This window comes from Rhynchophorus ferrugineus, unplaced genomic scaffold, assembly GCF_030347505.1.
Source record: "Rhynchophorus ferrugineus isolate W39M unplaced genomic scaffold, kcgeb_rfMv2 rfM1, whole genome shotgun sequence".
In the NCBI taxonomy this organism is placed as follows: Eukaryota; Metazoa; Arthropoda; class Insecta; order Coleoptera; family Curculionidae; genus Rhynchophorus; species Rhynchophorus ferrugineus.
Genome location: NW_027472580.1, coordinates 79,877,508 through 79,894,736, shown reverse-complemented (window position 1 = coordinate 79,894,736; position 17,229 = coordinate 79,877,508). Strand labels below are relative to the sequence as shown.

Below are 17,229 nucleotides of genomic sequence, written 5' to 3'. Positions count from 1 at the left end.
AAAGTTGCAATACATCTAAATATGTAGGACAATACATCTAAATATGTAGGAAACAAAACAAAACAAAGAAAATCGAAACAATACATCAAAGACTTTTTTTCTTGTTCGATATCTCACCAACAACCGATGTTATAACCTCTGATCCAATTCTGTTATCCTTATAGGAATGCCACGTGAGTTCTGAACACACCCACACAACCCAACAATATGGTTTTTCTAAATTTCTAGTTATTTAAAAAAAAACCATGAAAAAGCCACGTGGTGAGAGTGAAGAAACTCAGACAGTTTTTAAATATCATCGTACCTATGTATTTTTGAGTTTATCTCTCGGATAAAGCAGAAAAGAACAGATCGATAGAGCAGCCCTCTTTCCTTCCCCATACGTGCGTCAGCATATGTGATATTTCACCTCTTCCCTCTGCTGCTTCCTTGTTCCTTATGTGGATTTTATTTCCAATAAATTCACGCATGACTGAACCGAGCCGGAACCCACACACACACTCTATATCCGAATACCACATATACATATACATATACAACACACACACATATACAGTAAATATGATTTTAACGAATAATTTGCGTTGAAATTGATTACTATAAAAGAAGCAGCAGCTCGTAATTTGAACTGTTCCGGATTTAAGAACATGTTCAGGTAGGTGTGCTTGGAAGTAATTCATTCTGAGGAGGGCCGAAATTAATTAAGGATGCGTCACGTGAGCCGTTGAAAGTGCCACAAATGATCTTTGATTAACAGGCGACTATGACCATCGAAGAGGTGGAGGACGCCGGTTTGTGTTTGGATCGACATCGGAGTACGCGATTCGCCCAGCGCATACACCAGTTTCTAAATATAAAAATCTAATAGAATAATAACAATTTTATGATTTAAATCCACACTGTTTCAAGATAAAACGCATAGGCGTGGCAAAACTAATTTTCTAAATTTGGTTTTAATTAATATCTGGCCCCATTAAGCGCACTGCACCAAATTATTCGTTCATTTATTATACCAGAACGTCCGTACATGTCGTGATTTTATATAGAACAAACTATGATCGTCCTTACCCAGTGTAATCATTTTAAGTGTTTTTTTTATAAACTGGAAGCTTGGAATCGTGCCAAAATTAATTAGGGCGTCTTTTTGCACTTAATGAATATTATATTAAAAGCTATAAAGAAAATTTGTATACCGACACGGAAAGTAAAGCGAAAAATAATTTAAAACATGGTTGTTAGTTTTAGAAAAAATCCTTATGTTGGAAATATGGAAATAAAAATTTAATGAATTAATTTAAAATAAGAAAATTATGATTTCTAGAGTTTTCATACATTTACTCGAACAAAAATAATATCATCAATTTAGCAATTGTGATTGAGAACATAAAGGTTTTTGTACATACGTCATCATGATATTTAATGTATTGCCTGTCGGAATTTGTAAATTCGTCTTAGAATCAGACAATATTTTCCTTATCATTTTATTCTAGAGACACAATGCTGTCTGATAACATCGAACGTGTACCCGAACTAGCCTGCCAAAGTTGTACGGTTGTAAAATTCGTTAGAGAGGTAGAGGAAGAGAAGTAGAAGCGGGTGACAAATCAAGATCAATTTGATGTTAGCTCTATATGAAACTAAATATATGAAATGCAAACAAATAGTGCGTTTTTCAATACAAAGATAATTTAATACAGTTATTTATAAGGAACTGTAAAGAATATAGGAATAGAATATAAGGAAACTGTTATTCTGAAAGGCATAGAAGACGTCCAGATATTGATTTTAAAAGATGATAAAGATGTGAATAAAAATTAAGGAAAACTTATTTCAATTTGTGTATTTATATGAGACATGGATATTTCAGAATGGGACCAATATACCCAAATGTCAAGCATGGTAAGATGATAATAAAAATAGTGTTGTGGTAACAATAGTTGATCGAAAAAGGTAAATGTTGGAATAACAATTGATTAGATTCTATTATTCATAACTTTTATTAATAATTCATTGCAGATATATCGTACATCGTGTTGTATCGTGTGCCTGTGTATTAATAATCTGTTTATTTGTCATCTGCTTCTTAGATTTCTCACATGGTTATTTACGGGTTTGTTTCTAATTCGCAATATTTCCCTTTTCAACCATTGGATTATATTGTTTAAAATATTTTCATTTTGTTCAATAGTGATGTTTTATTTTGTTTTCGTTTGTTTACTTAGTTCTATTTTGTTGACTTTTTTCCGTAACCTTCATTTTCTTCGATTTCTTTCGGATAAGTATTTTCTTTACTTACAACAATTGAAAAGTTCCCAGCCTACCATAGTAAAACACAGTTTTTTGGCAAAATTGTTTTTTTTTATTCAACATAATTCCCTTCAAGCGTGATACATTGATTACAGCGACCTTCCAACTTTTCGATACAATTTTTGTAGTACGATTTGTTCTTGGCTTCAAAATAGGCCTCAGTTTCGGGGATCACCTCTTCATTCGACGAAAATTTCCCCCGAGCGAGTATTCTTTTGAGATATAGGAACAGAAAATGGTCGATGGAGGAGAGATCTGGCGGATACGGTGGATGAGGAAGCAATCCGAAGCCCAATTTATGGATTTTTGCCATCGTTTTCACTGACTTGTGACACGGTGCATTTTCTTGGTGAAGCAGCACTTTCTTTTTCTTCGAATGCCGCCGTTTTCGGCGATTTTGTCCTTCAAACAGTCCATTAACGCTATGTAATAATTGCTGTTGATGGATAATAGTCCTTCCATTTTCAAGGTAGTCAGTGAAAATTATTCCATGCCCATCCCAAAATACAGACGCCATAAGCTTGCCGGCCGACTGTTGCGTTTTCCCACGCTTTAGAGCTGGTTCATCATGTGCAGTCCACTCGGATGACTGTCGATTGGACTTTGGAGTGAAATGATGGAGACATGTTTCATTCATTATCACATATCGATGCAAAAACTTGGGTTTATTACGTTTGATCATCTTCAAACACTGCTCCAAATCATCAACTCGTTGTTTTTGGTCAAAAGTGAGCTCGTGCGGCACCCAGTTTGCACAGAGCTTTCTCATACCCAATTATTCGTGAATGATATAACGTACACGTTCAGCTGTTATCTTTAGAATGTCTGCTATTTCATTCAATTTCAATTTACGCTCATTCAAAATCAATTTGTGGATTATTTAAATGTTTTCGTCGGTAACAATATCTTTTGGGCGTCCACTGCGTTCACCGTCTTCGGTGCTCATTTCACCACGTCTAAACTTAGCATACCAATCCTTGATGGTTGATTTTCCTGGGGCAGTGTCCGAAAAATCGGCATCAAGCCAAGTGTTTTTTCCTTGTTCAAGTTTGCTTCAAATGTATTTTTCCCTTCAAAACAAAATATTTTAGTAACACGCAAAATTCCTTTTTATCCACTTTTTTCACAATAACAAAAGTTGCTTCACTCAAAATGTTATAATTATCAAACTGATGATTCGACAGCTGTCAAATTTATACACGCATCTTTTGAGGGTTAGGGCTAACTAAAAAACATATGGATTTAATTCTAATAGCGCCATCTATGTGTCAGGCCGGCGACTTTTCAATTGACCTGTTATTCCTAATTTCTGGAGTATTATACCAGGAAGCTTACTGAATATCTACAACGAATTTTTCTGCTTCAAAATTCTTTAAAAAATGTTAAAAAGTCTTAAGGGGTACATTTAGTTGACTCCGATTGTTCAATTCTGCATCAAATATTATCCAGTGTGTTCTCTTGTTTGTTAACGTTGGATTTTTTGCTTTTCTTATTATATTTTCACTCAGTGTTCATAGAATCAGTGTTCATAGGTGTGTGATTGAAAGGTCTGGGATTTTCTCTGGACCAATAATTTGGTTTTCCACTTGACGTGTAACTACATCTTTGTTTAGCAGCTGCTTTATGAAGATCATTGCCTATAGTTGTCATCATTCTAGATCCCCCTGTTGTATTTTTTTTAAATCGCCGCCAAATATACATTTTTCAACATAAAAATAATTTTCCTTATTTTAATTATATCTTTAGAGGAAATACATTTCGGCTAATGTAACCCTGTATCTGCTTGATTTGACAGCTACTGCTGTTACCTGACTTTCTTTTAAACTGATCTCGGATTCTTGATAGTGACAAATGCTCTTTTTATTTGTTATGGAACTTCCTTATATTGCGGTATTAGCGGGAGGTATGGTGTGATAAAAATTATATCCTATAAATTTTACAAAGGATTCCTTTGTTAAGTGGACTTCAGATATTAGGCAAATATATATTTTCGCAATTCTAGGAATACTTATTGGTCAACGTGATGCTGATTTCCATTTCATATTTTAGTGTCGTTTTGTATCGCCTCTCGCCTTTGCCTTTTCTTTCCCTAAATAAAATAGTTTTTCAAATATATTAATAGTTTTTGTATTAAAACCCTTTCCCATTTTATAATGCATAAAACATCAATTGAAAAGTCCCGGGCCTAAGATATAATTTTATTGCATTCACCGCTTTTTCAATCTGTACTAACCTTCAAAAGAAAACTGTTAAAATTTCATGATATTCTACTCATAAGTTTGTGAGTTATTGTGCTAAGAGTGACACTACTTTTGTTATTTTCAAAACAATGTATCAAAAACCATCAGAAACAACAATAAAAGGTTGGTTTACTGACTTCGAACGTAGTCGTAGAGACATCGATGATGCAGAACGCAGTGGACGTCCAAAAGATGTGGTAAAACCAGAAAATATTTTTAAAAATCCACAAAATCCTTTTGAATGATCGAAAAGTGAAGTTGCGTTGCTAACACCGTAAATATATTAAAAGAAGTTGTTGGTTCTTACATGAGCATGAGTATGAGCATTACATGAGCATTTGACTATGAGGAAGCTCTGTTCAAAGTGGGTGCCGCATTTGTTCACTGTGGACCAAAAACAAAAACGTGTTGATGATTCTAAGCAGTGTTTGGTCATGTTTAAACATAACAAACCGAAATTTTTGCGTCGATATGCGACAATGAATGAAACATGGACCCATCATTTCACTCCGGATTTAAAATGATCGGTGAATCTCGTCGAAAGCGTCTAAAAGCACAACAATTGGCTGGAAAGCTATGGTCTCAATATTGAACGCGCGTGATGTAATATTCATCGACTATCTTGAAAAGGTTAATACCATCAACAGTGAATATTATATAGCGTTATTGGAGCGTTTGAAGTTTGAAATTGTAAAGAAACGACCGCATAAGGCAAGGAAACAAATGTTGTTAGAGCGGCGCTGAAATGATTGTGTGGCTCTTGATGGAGGTTACGTTGTTGAATAAAGCCAATTTTGAATTTAAAAGAAAACGCGTTTTCTTTGTTACGCCTGGGATTTTTCAGACCATGTGTTATATCTAGATTTAAACTATTGTAGGTTAGTCGGTAACGACTAGTAACAATATTTTTCTCACATACACATCTCTTGCAACACCGTGTGTTTTTACTAAACGTGGCAACTGTATTTAATAAAACAAAAAAAAAATAATTAAATTTAAAACGATTTTGTTAAATAAAAACGAACCGCTAAAATCGCCGCCTCTGTATAAAAGAAGGTGCGGCCAGAAGGGGTGCGACCGTTTTGCGAATCAGATACTATTTCGTATAAAAACCCTACATCCATTATGTTGCCGCGGGTTACAAGGTCATAGCCGACCATTTTCCCAACCGAATGTTTAGGATGAAACAATTTTTTTCGATGTTCTATTATCTAAATTAACGACTCATATAAACAGTCCGATTTGATTTATACCGGATGTAAACATATTAGACATTCGATGCCAATAATGTATCTTGGTCTTTCTCGATCGACAAATTGTTTATAGTTTTATATATATACTATTATGTATATATTTCTATATCGTTATTGTTTCTCTATCAAGACTCAAATATATTTTCATTTATTAGTATATTGTTATAGAGAAATAGAGATTTAACTTTATAGGAAAGTTTGGAGAAATGTTTCGCGACGTCCAACATGTAGATGTCGCTACTTTTAACTGATTACTTTTTTTAATCATTATGCCGCGACGGGATTCTATTGGTTCACTTTGTCTCTATAGCCATAGAGTAAATATAGAGGTTTAACTTAAATAGGCGACACCGAGGAAATGTTTTGCGTGGTCCATTCAATGGCGGCTCTGGGACCACTTTTTTGATTGGTTCATTTGAATTGGCCTACGAAGGCATTTGATTGGTTCATTTCTATAACGCGATGCCTTTAGGAAATTGTGCAGAGGATTAATTCCATACTGACGAGGGATATATTACCAGGAGTTGAGAAATTGTAACTCCACTTTATACTTTTAATTGCAGATGTTCCTATATGAACAAAGAGGCAAGACAATATCACATGCTCGAGAAAATTGTTTTATTATACTGTCAGTATATATATTATAGAATACGGCGATAATATAATATTTCTTATAACATCTTTATTAGAAACGCTTAGTACAATCTTAATTATAAATTATTTTATTACTACTTTTCATTTGTAGTTGGATTAATTCTCAAGCAAGACGAGTGGGAGAAAATACATCAATATGGATTCCTCAATTATAAAATTATAATAACTTATAGCTACAGTTTATACTAAAGGTATACACTTTATATAAGTTCGTATGGTTTGGTTCGCTTCAATCTCCTGACATCCTGCACGCTGTTCAGCAGTTGTATTGCTTCCACGTTAGTATGATTTAGTAATCTTCTTTCGTGTTTCAAAGCGAAATCTTGGATAACTTCGCAAATCCATTTCATTTCCAGGTCATCATAGAGTTCTTCGTTGGTTACGTAGCGATAAGCATTGGTAATAAATCGAAGAACCTTGTTTTGACACCGTTGGATGACTAGTTGATTTGAATTTTTAGTGCAACCCCATATTTGCACACCATAGGGCCAAATTGGCTTTATAATTGTCTTATAAATCAACCTCTCTGATTTTAGATCAAGTTGAGATAACAAATAAGAGATAATAAATAAGAGTTGACTAACCAGTATAGTTGTTTTATTTTGCTTCTAATGAGTTTTGCTTTTTGTCTAACATGATGTTGATAATATAATATACTAGCAAAATATGTCGAACATCTTTATAAAAATGTAAATTTAAAACCTTTTTATTGTACACTTTTTAACGATCTTTCAGATAGAATGTTACAAATAATATGCACCATATAGTTTTGAGTAAAACAGATAAACATAATTTTAACAGAAACATACTCAAAGTTTGCTTTCAGTATAAGAAAACAAAAAGCCAGAACTCTAATAGATCCTATTAAGTTGATGGCCCTAAAGGAACATGAAAAAGAGAAAAAACAGAAGAGATAATTTTTATTTGCAGAAAATTTGCAGTTTCACAGATTATATTTATTTCATTCATTGAATTTTATTTAATGAAATTATTTCAGAAATTAAATAGTTTTTTATTTAAATTTTATTCACGTGCCAAACTTTATCAAAGAGCCAGTCAAATGTCTTCGCAGCAATATGTATTCCTTACAGGTGCCTATAATGGAGATTTAAATTGACAAATCAAATTACTTGAACAGTCTATTTAACCCCATCTGAAAATTGGGCAAAGAAAAACTTTTCGCCAGAGTCCCCTATTGAGTTGTAACTCTATTACTCTATGAATATATCTTCGGATAAAAATGACACGTTAATATGTTGCCCGGGGAAATTAAAGTAAAATACAACTTTATATGATCATACTTTTCTTAATAGTTAAATCATAACTACCTATAAAATTTTTACTTTAACAACTCTTTAAAAGTTCCGACAATACCGGAATAACCACAAGAAATACAAAACTACTAAAAATTAAATAAAACAATAGTATGATCATCGTTTAACATCACTGAACCAACGGCTATTCCTGGTTGTTTGATTTGGACGCATTTTATTTTATTGGAATTTACTTATTTGTAGGGCATATTACACAAAAATTTCAGGCCTAAAAATTATTTTTTCCGTATAAACTTTAACCGTATCAAATTTCACTCCTTCTGGTACTCCAGTGTTTCCTTACAAGGGAGGCAAAATATTCGCTAAGCCGATTAATAATCAGAAGATATTTTAAACTATTAATTCAGCAATATTGTGATATATTTAAGTATATGTATAACAAGTCAACTAAAAAGTCCCCGGCCTACCATTGTAAAACACATTTGTTTGGCAAAATTAGTTTTTTTTTATTCAACATAATTCCCTTCAAAGGTGATACACTGATTATAGCGACCTTCCAACTTTTCGATACAAAATAGGCATCAGTTTCGGCGATCACCTCTTCATTCGACAAAATTTTTTTCCCAGCGAGCATTCTTTTGAGGTCTGAGAACAGTAAATAGTCGCCGAGGGCCAGATCTGGAGAATACGGTGTATAAGGGCAATTCGAAGCCCAATTAATGGATTTTTGCCATCGTTTTCACTGACTTCTGACATGGTGCATTGTCTTGGTGAAGCAGCACTTTCTTTTTTTTCAAATGCAGCCATTTTTCAGCGATTTCGTGCTTCAAACAGTCCAATAACGCTATGTAATAGTCGCTGTTGATGGTCCTTTCTTTTTAAGGTAGTCAATGAAAATTATTCCATGCGCATTCCAAAATACAGACGCCATAACCTTGGCAGCCGACTGTCGCGTTTTCCCACGCTTTGGAGCGGGTTCATCGTGTGCAGTCCACTCGGATGATTGTCGATTGCATTTCGGAGTGAAACGATGGAGCCATGTTTCATCCATTGTCACATATCGACGCAAAAACTCGGGTTTATCGCTTGATCATCCTCAAACACTGCTTCGAATCATCAACTCGTCGTTGTTTTTGATCAAAAGAGAACTCGCGCGGCACCCACTTTGCACAGAGCTTTCTCATACCCAAATATTCGTAAATAACATGATATACACATTCAGTTGATATCTTTTGAGTGTCTGCTAATTCATTCAATTTCAATTTACGGTCATTCAAAATCATATTGTGGATTTTTTAAATGTTTTCGTCGGTAACAACCACTTTTGGGCGTCCACTGCGTTCACCATCTTCGGTGCTCGTTTCACCACGTCTAAACTTAGCATATCAATCCTAATGGTTGATTTTTCCTGGGGCAGTGTCCGGAAACTCGGAATCAAGCCAAGTTTTTGCTTCAACTGTATTTTTTCCCTTCAAAAAGCAATGTTTTATCAACATGCGAAATTCCTTTTTATCCATTTTTTTTCATAGTAACCAAAGTTGCTTCACTCAAAATGCTATAATTCACAAACTAATGATCCCACAGCTGTCAAATTTATACACGTATCTTTTGAGGTTTAGGGCTAACTAAAAAACATATGTATTTAATTTTAGTAGCGCCATCTATGTGTCAGGCCAGGGACTTTTCAATTCACCTATTATAATACCACTGTGCTAATACAAAATCTTCCCTCTTGATTATTTTCACGTAACGTTTGAATTGGAATAAAGGCGAAAACAAATTTCGCTAGTAATCTATTAATTAAGAATTACGTAATATAAAGTGGATATTTCGCGTAACAAAAGACTCGTTAATAACAAAATGAAGAAAAAATGATAACACACCAACGTTTCCGTTTACTAATTGCCCAGGCCGAAATTTACACGCTGCGAACTAAGTGAGACTAATGGATGGCGATGCAATAATTTGTATAGGCGGAAATATCGTGTGAAATGAGCTCTTAAAAGCATATACCCAGGTGTATACTTATTTCTAAACCATCGCCAATAAAATAGTAGTGAAACGAAATCGATTTTGTAAAAAGTAAACTTTTTTTAAATAAACAAATTTATATCACAACACGAGTTGATAAGAAAGTAACTTTTATTTTCATCAAATTGTACCTTTATGGTAATATATTAACGAACATTTGGATTTGAAATAAAACGTTTAAGGATATATGAGAAGTTTAGAGTACTGTTTGCATATCATTGGCCTATAAATTACTTTAATTTTTTTTTAAATTGAAGCGTTATTGTGAAACATGTTTTATTTTTCAAAGCATTATCCATCAATAGCCACTGCTTTTTGCATTTTTTCGGGCAATTTACAGATTCCATCTCTAAAGAACGGTGTATCTGTTGAAGCTACCCACTAATCACCCCATTTTTTTCGAGTAGCTTCATATTTACTTTTTACAAGACTGATATATATATATATATATATATATATATATATATATATATATATATGTTTCAAAAAGTGTATATGAATCATATTATATCTCTAAATAAATAAATATTACAAAGAAAAAACTCTGCTTGTATATTAATATGATATATTTGATACCATCGTTTAGTAATTGCTAATGAAATAAAACGTGATTAATTATAAACTCTGCATGGAATATTGTTATATGATCTTATAAATTTTAAAACTAATATAACTAACGGATAAAAGTATAATAATTCACGGGTATTGAATCCTAACTTGATGAAACGTGTAATTGAAACACCCTGAGTATTCTATATTCACATTCGTCTCCACATTCACCAGACAAAGCTTTCAATTGTAGGACCATGGAAAATGGGTAATTAATAGATTAATATTTAACTATTTCATCAACGAATATATTTAAGCCATAAATGATAAATTGTTAGAGATGGGCAATTTTCTAGCTATAAATATATAAAGAAATCAAAATAATACCATACCAAACCTTAATACAAATAATACAAATCTTAATACAAATCATTTCAGATTTTTGTATGTTATCATATTTAACATAAGCACGATGTTACCTTATATCATTGGTCGTAAATTAATATTGTGTGGAGAAATATCTGGATATATCATATTATTACGAGTTTTTTCGTCACTATTTACTAAGCTGAACAGTAGTAAATCGACCACGGCCAGATGGTACATAAAAATTCCTGTTTCTGTTCCACTTCAACTCCATTAAACACTTTTACTATCAGGTTTTTATTTGATGTGAGTGTAGGGCTAAAATTAAATTCGAAACAGACGCTCATCCGTGTATCCATCATCAATGGCAATGACCCAAATTTTTGGAAATCTTGTGTGTGTGTCTCTGTTTTGCAAAAACAACAGAAAAATGCGACGAAAAAATACGTATGGGTGTGTATGTGTGTGTCAATATATATATGTATATATATAAGAAAAAACTTACAAAACAGCAAAATGACACTTCGTTCCATTGTGCGAAAACTTCACAAATATTGCGCCCGATTGATGAATGGTGTCGTCGCGAATATTATCATATCATTTGTGTAATAGCCGGTATTCGGGATTTTCTAGATTCTAATTTGGTACGGGACAGGGCAACTGATATACACACGCTTCCCGACGGACATACACTAGAAATTGCGCTAAATTTATTTCGGTTATTCAAAAAAGGCGGCACGCAAGCGCAATGTCTTTAGTATCGCGCGCCAAAAGAACGTTTTTTCCTTGCTGCGCTTCATTACCATAGTAGATGGCATATTATCAGTAATTTCGCGACCTTTCTATCCTCTAATCGTTGATTGTCAAACAACTATTCACGCATCAGTTCTTTTCATCATAACCATTATAGATTAACAAATTGTTTCTGTCTAAAATATGATAATTTAAAATCGTATAACGAGCGTTTCATACATGAACTAACACATAACACTTTCAAAATATGAAAATACATAGAAAAAATTATCTCCATTAACGACATATTGCATTTTATTAAGTTTAATAGAACATCATTATCAAAATTACACTAAATATATATATTATATTACATAGCCATATAATTATATATTATAATTTATAATATATAGTTTATATATATATAATACAAAAAAAGTATTTTTAAATTCATTAATTAAAAATATTATTGCTCTTGTGTACATACCGCTGAAAGATTTAAATCTCATTTTATATGCCTCTTAAAGACCAAATTAATATATAAAACAACGTTATTTTAATATACTCTTAATGTAGTTTCATTTCATTCTTATATGTAGATATAAAAGAAGAATGCGACAGTATTTTTTCCTTTTTCTCTTTATAATTATATCTTATATTATCTTTTATTATATAATTATATAAGAGATCTTTTTAGAAATATTTTTTTATTATGCTGCAAAACCTAAATATAATACTTCTATTGCCATAATGTGCATAACTTTGAGTAAATTCCATTAATCTTCCTCATTGCATGTTAAAATAAGAAGCATATATTTCAAATGGACAATATATTTATTGTACCTCACAACAGAAATATAGATAACTAGAGATACATATTGAACTTAGTATTTCTAACTAAAATTAGAATTCTAACCCCACTTCTTAGAAAGTAAATAAACAAACTTAATTGATATTAAAATGGAAGTTTTACAATTTATTGACGCAAAAACTGTTTCAGATGTTATACATGAATATAATTCGAAAACTAAAGCTAATTCGGTACCTATTATAATTGATAATGGTGAGAGTTATTTCCTATACACATTCTTTATTATTGAAATATTTTGTGTATTGTAGGTTCTTACATGTCTAAAGTAGGTTGGGCTACTTGTGAAGCCCCATTATTACAGTTTAAAAATTTAATAGCCAAACCACGCAGAGAAAGATCAAAAAAAGATACGGTGGAAATATCTCAAACACCACAGTTACAAGTGGGCAATGATATTGTTAACATAGAAGCTGTTAGGTTTCAGTTGAAAACTCAATTTGATAGAAATGTGGTAACTCATTTTGAAGCTCAAGAACATCTTTTTGATTATACCTTTACTCACTTAGGAATTAATACAGAAAATTCTGTACCCCATCCAATTATTTGCACTGAAGCTATTCTGAATCCCAATTCCTCAAGGCAGTGTAAGTAAAACATATTACATATTACTGTCTTTATATATGAAACCTAATTTTTAGTAATGTCTGAATTGTTATTTGAGTGTTATGATGTACCCAGTGTTTGTTATGGCATAGATTCATTATTTGGATTTCATTATTATGAGCAGAAATTAAAATCTCATCCTTTGAAGAATACATTGATTGTTAACTTAGGATATCAATGCTGTCATGTAATACCTGTAATAGATAATGAAACTATTTTTGAAAATACTAGAAGATTAAATACTGGTAAACAATTAAATAAGGTTATTATCTGTTTTATGAATTGTTAATGTTATATTTAGGTGGCTTCCATATTATCACATTTCTACATAGAATGCTTCAGTTAAAATATCCAGCTCATGCTACTTCAATTACTTTAAGTAGAGCTGAAGAATTACTTATAAGGCTTTGTAAAATAGCAGTTGATTACCGAGAGGAATTGAACAAGTGGGCTAATGCTGATTATTATGAAAATCATGTTAAAAAAATCCAGTTGCCATTTACAGCAGCTGTTGCAAATTCCACTGTTACATGTAAGTGAAGAAAATGTTCTATTATAAATATTTGGTATAAATATTAAATTTAGTGGAACAACAAAAAGAGAGAAAAAAGGAATTGGCCAGACGACTAACAGAAATAAATGCTAGGAAACGAGAAGAAAGACTGGCAGAAGACGAAGAAAAAATAGGACAATTACTTGACATCAAAGAAATGATTGAATTAGGTGCTGAAAAAGAAACTGTAAATTAAGTAGGAATTTTAAAAGATTGGTGTGGTAATTTATATATTTTTACAGGTGGAAAAAACTCTAGCTGAATTTCAGATAAAAAACATTACAGAGTTGGAAAAAAATATATTACATTTAAATACTAAAATTGAAAAAACAAAACAAAAGATTCTTGCTGCAGCCAATATTGAAGAGGTAGAGGAACCACCAACAAAACAAACAAAATACAGTAAGATGGCTTTTGAAAGTGAAAAGGAGCTTCATATGTTTTTACAAAATATCAGGAAACTAGTAAAAAGAGTTATTGTTTCTCGTAATAAAAAAAGTTTACTTATCTATGAAATGTTTTAGAGACAAGAGATATTAACAAAGAAAATGATCAGAAAACAGAGGAAGCAAGACATGGCGAAAAGAAGAACCGCTGCTGGTCAGGAGAGAATGAGAATTATCTCTCAGCTTGCTAGAAAAGAGAAAGGCAATGATGACTTTGGTTTGAGGGATGAGGATTGGGATATTTATAAAGCAATCAGTAAAGATGGTAAACTAAATCTCTTTGTTTTTAATTTTAAATAATGATTATTCTTGCTACCTAAGGAGGTGATTCAGATAGTGAAGCTGAAAACGAGAAGCTGCTCGAGTTCGATGAAATTCTAAGAGTACATGAGCCATCTGATAATGGAGAATCATCAAATCCGGGGGAAACTCATCAGTTACACATTGGTGTTGAAATGTTCAGAGCTCCAGAATTGCTGTTCAAGCCTTACATGCTTGGTAGTCAGGAGGCAGGTCTTTCTGAAGTCATTGGTAAGTTTAACTTTTAAACATTCACATAACACCAATAAAAAATCTTTCAGCTTAAAAATATTACTTTTTTATATCTAATTTTTTTTAAGAAGTCATATTTTCATTAACTCATAGTCGGCGCTCGGCTAGTGTCTACCTCGCAATCATTGCACTGCTGTTGATGCTGCAGGACCTAAGTTACAAGCCGCATCTTTCTGGCTTTCAATGACCTCTTGTTTTTCAGATCACTAGTGATCGTTGTCAAATGGGGGCCTGTTATTATTAACATATTGGGGCTTGTTAGACCATGTAAGAGGGAAACTTATTGAACATTTATCATATTGTTGCAACCCTGATACTAGAGACGAGTGAGACATAACATCAATCACGTAGTATGATCTAAGATCAGCGATGTAAACCAGCAAGGAAAAGAAACTCGGGCCCCGGTGGCGTCACTCACCGTACTTGGTTGAACCAAGCCCCGTGGGGAACGAGCCGCTTTAATTTCACCTGTTCTTCTCGGATTGTTTCCTCCCGAGTTCTTTTCTAGTCTATTTGTATAATTGATATGAGCCTTCATACAAATGATGAGAGATTTGTGTGCGCTTTGTTAAACTTATCAGATAAAATTTTTATTACAAGACCAAACATACTCGACACTACGCAACCTACTTAGCAATGAACTTGAACAAGAGAAACCTTTTTTATATAGAAATAATTGTTACTATTTTAAACTTGAGGCCTACAGGCTTGCTCATATCTGAATTATTGACTTCTAGCTTGAAAATAAGCTTATTAATTAAAACTAGCCGATGTTTCACCATCGTTGCGTATCGTAACCCTCAGAGCAATCAATAAATATTGTACGGTGTAAATCTGTGTTAACATGTTTTGAAAAAAATCGAAAGTTATATACAGTATATACTAACAAAATTAAATGCGGGATTTTACAGTTATATTTGTATTTTTTCAGCTTATGTACTTTCACTTTTTGACGAAGAAAACCAGCTAAAACTAGCCTCGAATGTTATAGTAACAGGAGGGCTAGCAAATTTATCTGGCTTAAAAGAACGTTTGCTCACTGACCTAACATCAGTCCGACCCTTTCGGTCGACCGTGCATGTTCAAATTATGAAGGAACCCAGTTTATCTTCATGGTATGGGGCAAGGAATTTTGCGGAATCTGAGGAATTTCAGAAAAAACAAATCACTAGGAAAATGTACAAAGTAATATACTATTTCTTGATTTTTTAGTAGATTAACATATATTTTATAGGAGTTTGGGGCAGAGTATTTTAAAACACATTTGGCTTCAAACCCTTTTTATCCAACCCCATCAGCTTCCGGTGGTGATATTGACGTATAAAGTATTTAAATAACAAAATAAAAATAAAGAGTTTTAGAAACCAATAATGTGTGTATTTATATATATTTGTCACAAAGAAAAACTACAGAAAATAATACAAAACTATGCGATCAACATCAATATCTTGAAATAACATGCCTCATTTTGATTAGAAAAAAACATTTTATTATGAGTATCACAGGTCAACAAAGAAAATTAAACTTTTTTAATGTTTATTCATCAAAACAAGGCTGCTATGAATGGTATGGAATCTCTAAAAGTCAACTGATGTTTTGTACGCTTTAACTTAAATGAAATTCTTGATCTTCCTTTTCTTTTAACATTTCTGAAAAGATATATAGAAGCACTTTATAAAACTATTACTTATAAATAGCAAAAATAACATGATTAATCCTAAACTACATTTAATGACAAATTAAGACAAACTTTAAAATATTTTAGGTGAGTTTACTTTCTACGGGACTTCTTAGCTTGGGCACTAGAACCTGCAATTGATTTTCTAGCCTTTTTTGGAGCATATTTAGCTTCCAAGTTAGAAAGCATATCTTCAAATACTTTTCCTCTTTTTTCCATGTTATCATCAATTTCTTTCTGGAGCTCATTCACTGAAAAAAATAATCTTAAAATATTTGCTAAATTTCAATGTAATCAAAGTAGTTATATTTTTAGAAGAAATATGGCACTTACAATTAACTTTAGCTGCTTCTCTTTCTTCAGCTTCCCATTTCCTTCTCCTTCTTAATTTCTTAACTCTACTCTCATTGAAAAAACCATTGAACTCACGAACTTCCCCTTTATCAATCATTTCCCTTACTATATCTAGAATCCTTGGTTCACTATCGCAATTAGTAAATGGCACTAATTCTAATATTCTGTCCATACTTCCTTTGCTTTTTTCATAAGCCCTTTTAATATCTGAACGCTCAGTTTCTGAACCGATATACTTTTGTTCATATTCTTGAATATCTTTTATTTCGATTTTCTTAAACATAGCAAACCAATATTCCCTCCAATTACACTTGGAATCAGTTTCATCATCGAAGTCTCCACGTTCATCATAGATTCTCCTTTTATCATTGTCCTGCAATATTGAATGAATTCTGCCTAATACTTTAAACTTTTCTGTAGCAATTTCTTTTTCATTCGGTTCAACTCTATCAGGATGCACAAGCAATGAAAGTTTAAGATATGCCTTCTTTACTAAAAAATAAGCCAAGTAAGAAAAATTGTTTATATATGTTTTTTTTTAACTTACTTTCCTTATCAGTAGCTGTTCGGTTTACTCCAAGCACCTCGTAAAAGTTCGAGGTACCATAATACGAAATGCATTTTTCTTTGAAAGTGGCCATCTGAGAATTTCGATCAATGAGAAATTTGTATTAATGTAAACGAACAGTATATAAAACCGCCAAATTTCTTATATTGACAGATTTTAGGGTTTTCTTCTTCTATCAAATTGAAAATAGGCAACTGT

At 32.5% G+C, this 17,229-nt stretch overlaps 3 protein-coding genes across 6 annotated transcripts in view; 1 reads left to right on the top strand and 2 right to left on the bottom strand.

Annotated features, from left to right (window-relative positions):
* LOC143190722 (xaa-Pro aminopeptidase ApepP) overlaps window positions 1–11,377 on the bottom strand; it is a 94,398-nt gene extending 83,021 nt beyond the window's left edge. Inside the window, exon 1 of one of the 2 annotated variants that reach the window (XM_076395245.1) lies at window positions 11,180–11,377. In XM_076395245.1, coding sequence (XP_076251360.1) covers window positions 11,180–11,207 — 28 coding nt within the window. In that variant the 5' untranslated portion in view covers window positions 11,208–11,377. The remainder of the gene's footprint in view (window positions 1–11,179) is intronic. The other variant, XM_076395255.1, reaches the window with a different exon arrangement.
* A 958-nt stretch (window positions 11,378–12,335) lies between these two features.
* Window positions 12,336–15,802, top strand: Arp5 (Actin-related protein 5). Of its 3 annotated transcripts, none has more exons than XM_076395099.1 (10): window positions 12,336–12,469; window positions 12,526–12,861; window positions 12,916–13,125; window positions 13,182–13,412; window positions 13,466–13,620; window positions 13,676–13,897; window positions 13,958–14,144; window positions 14,201–14,410; window positions 15,363–15,609; window positions 15,666–15,802. In XM_076395099.1, exons 1-10 carry the CDS (start codon window positions 12,367–12,369, stop codon window positions 15,766–15,768), a joined length of 2,004 nt encoding a protein of 667 aa, XP_076251214.1. In that variant the 5' UTR covers window positions 12,336–12,366; the 3' UTR covers window positions 15,769–15,802. The 3 variants fall into 3 exon arrangements, with proteins under 3 accessions (XP_076251214.1, XP_076251231.1, XP_076251223.1); XM_076395116.1 differs by having other exon boundaries at window positions 15,647–15,802; XM_076395108.1 differs by having other exon boundaries at window positions 15,363–15,616.
* On the bottom strand, window positions 15,787–17,222 carry LOC143190677 (dnaJ homolog subfamily C member 9). The gene is made up of 4 exons (XM_076395182.1): window positions 17,011–17,222; window positions 16,443–16,955; window positions 16,207–16,360; window positions 15,787–16,080 (listed from the first exon to the last, which is right to left on the bottom strand). Exons 1-4 carry the CDS (start codon window positions 17,102–17,104, stop codon window positions 15,975–15,977), a joined length of 867 nt encoding a protein of 288 aa, XP_076251297.1. The 5' UTR covers window positions 17,105–17,222; the 3' UTR covers window positions 15,787–15,974.
* Window positions 17,223–17,229: the final 7 nt, after the last annotated feature.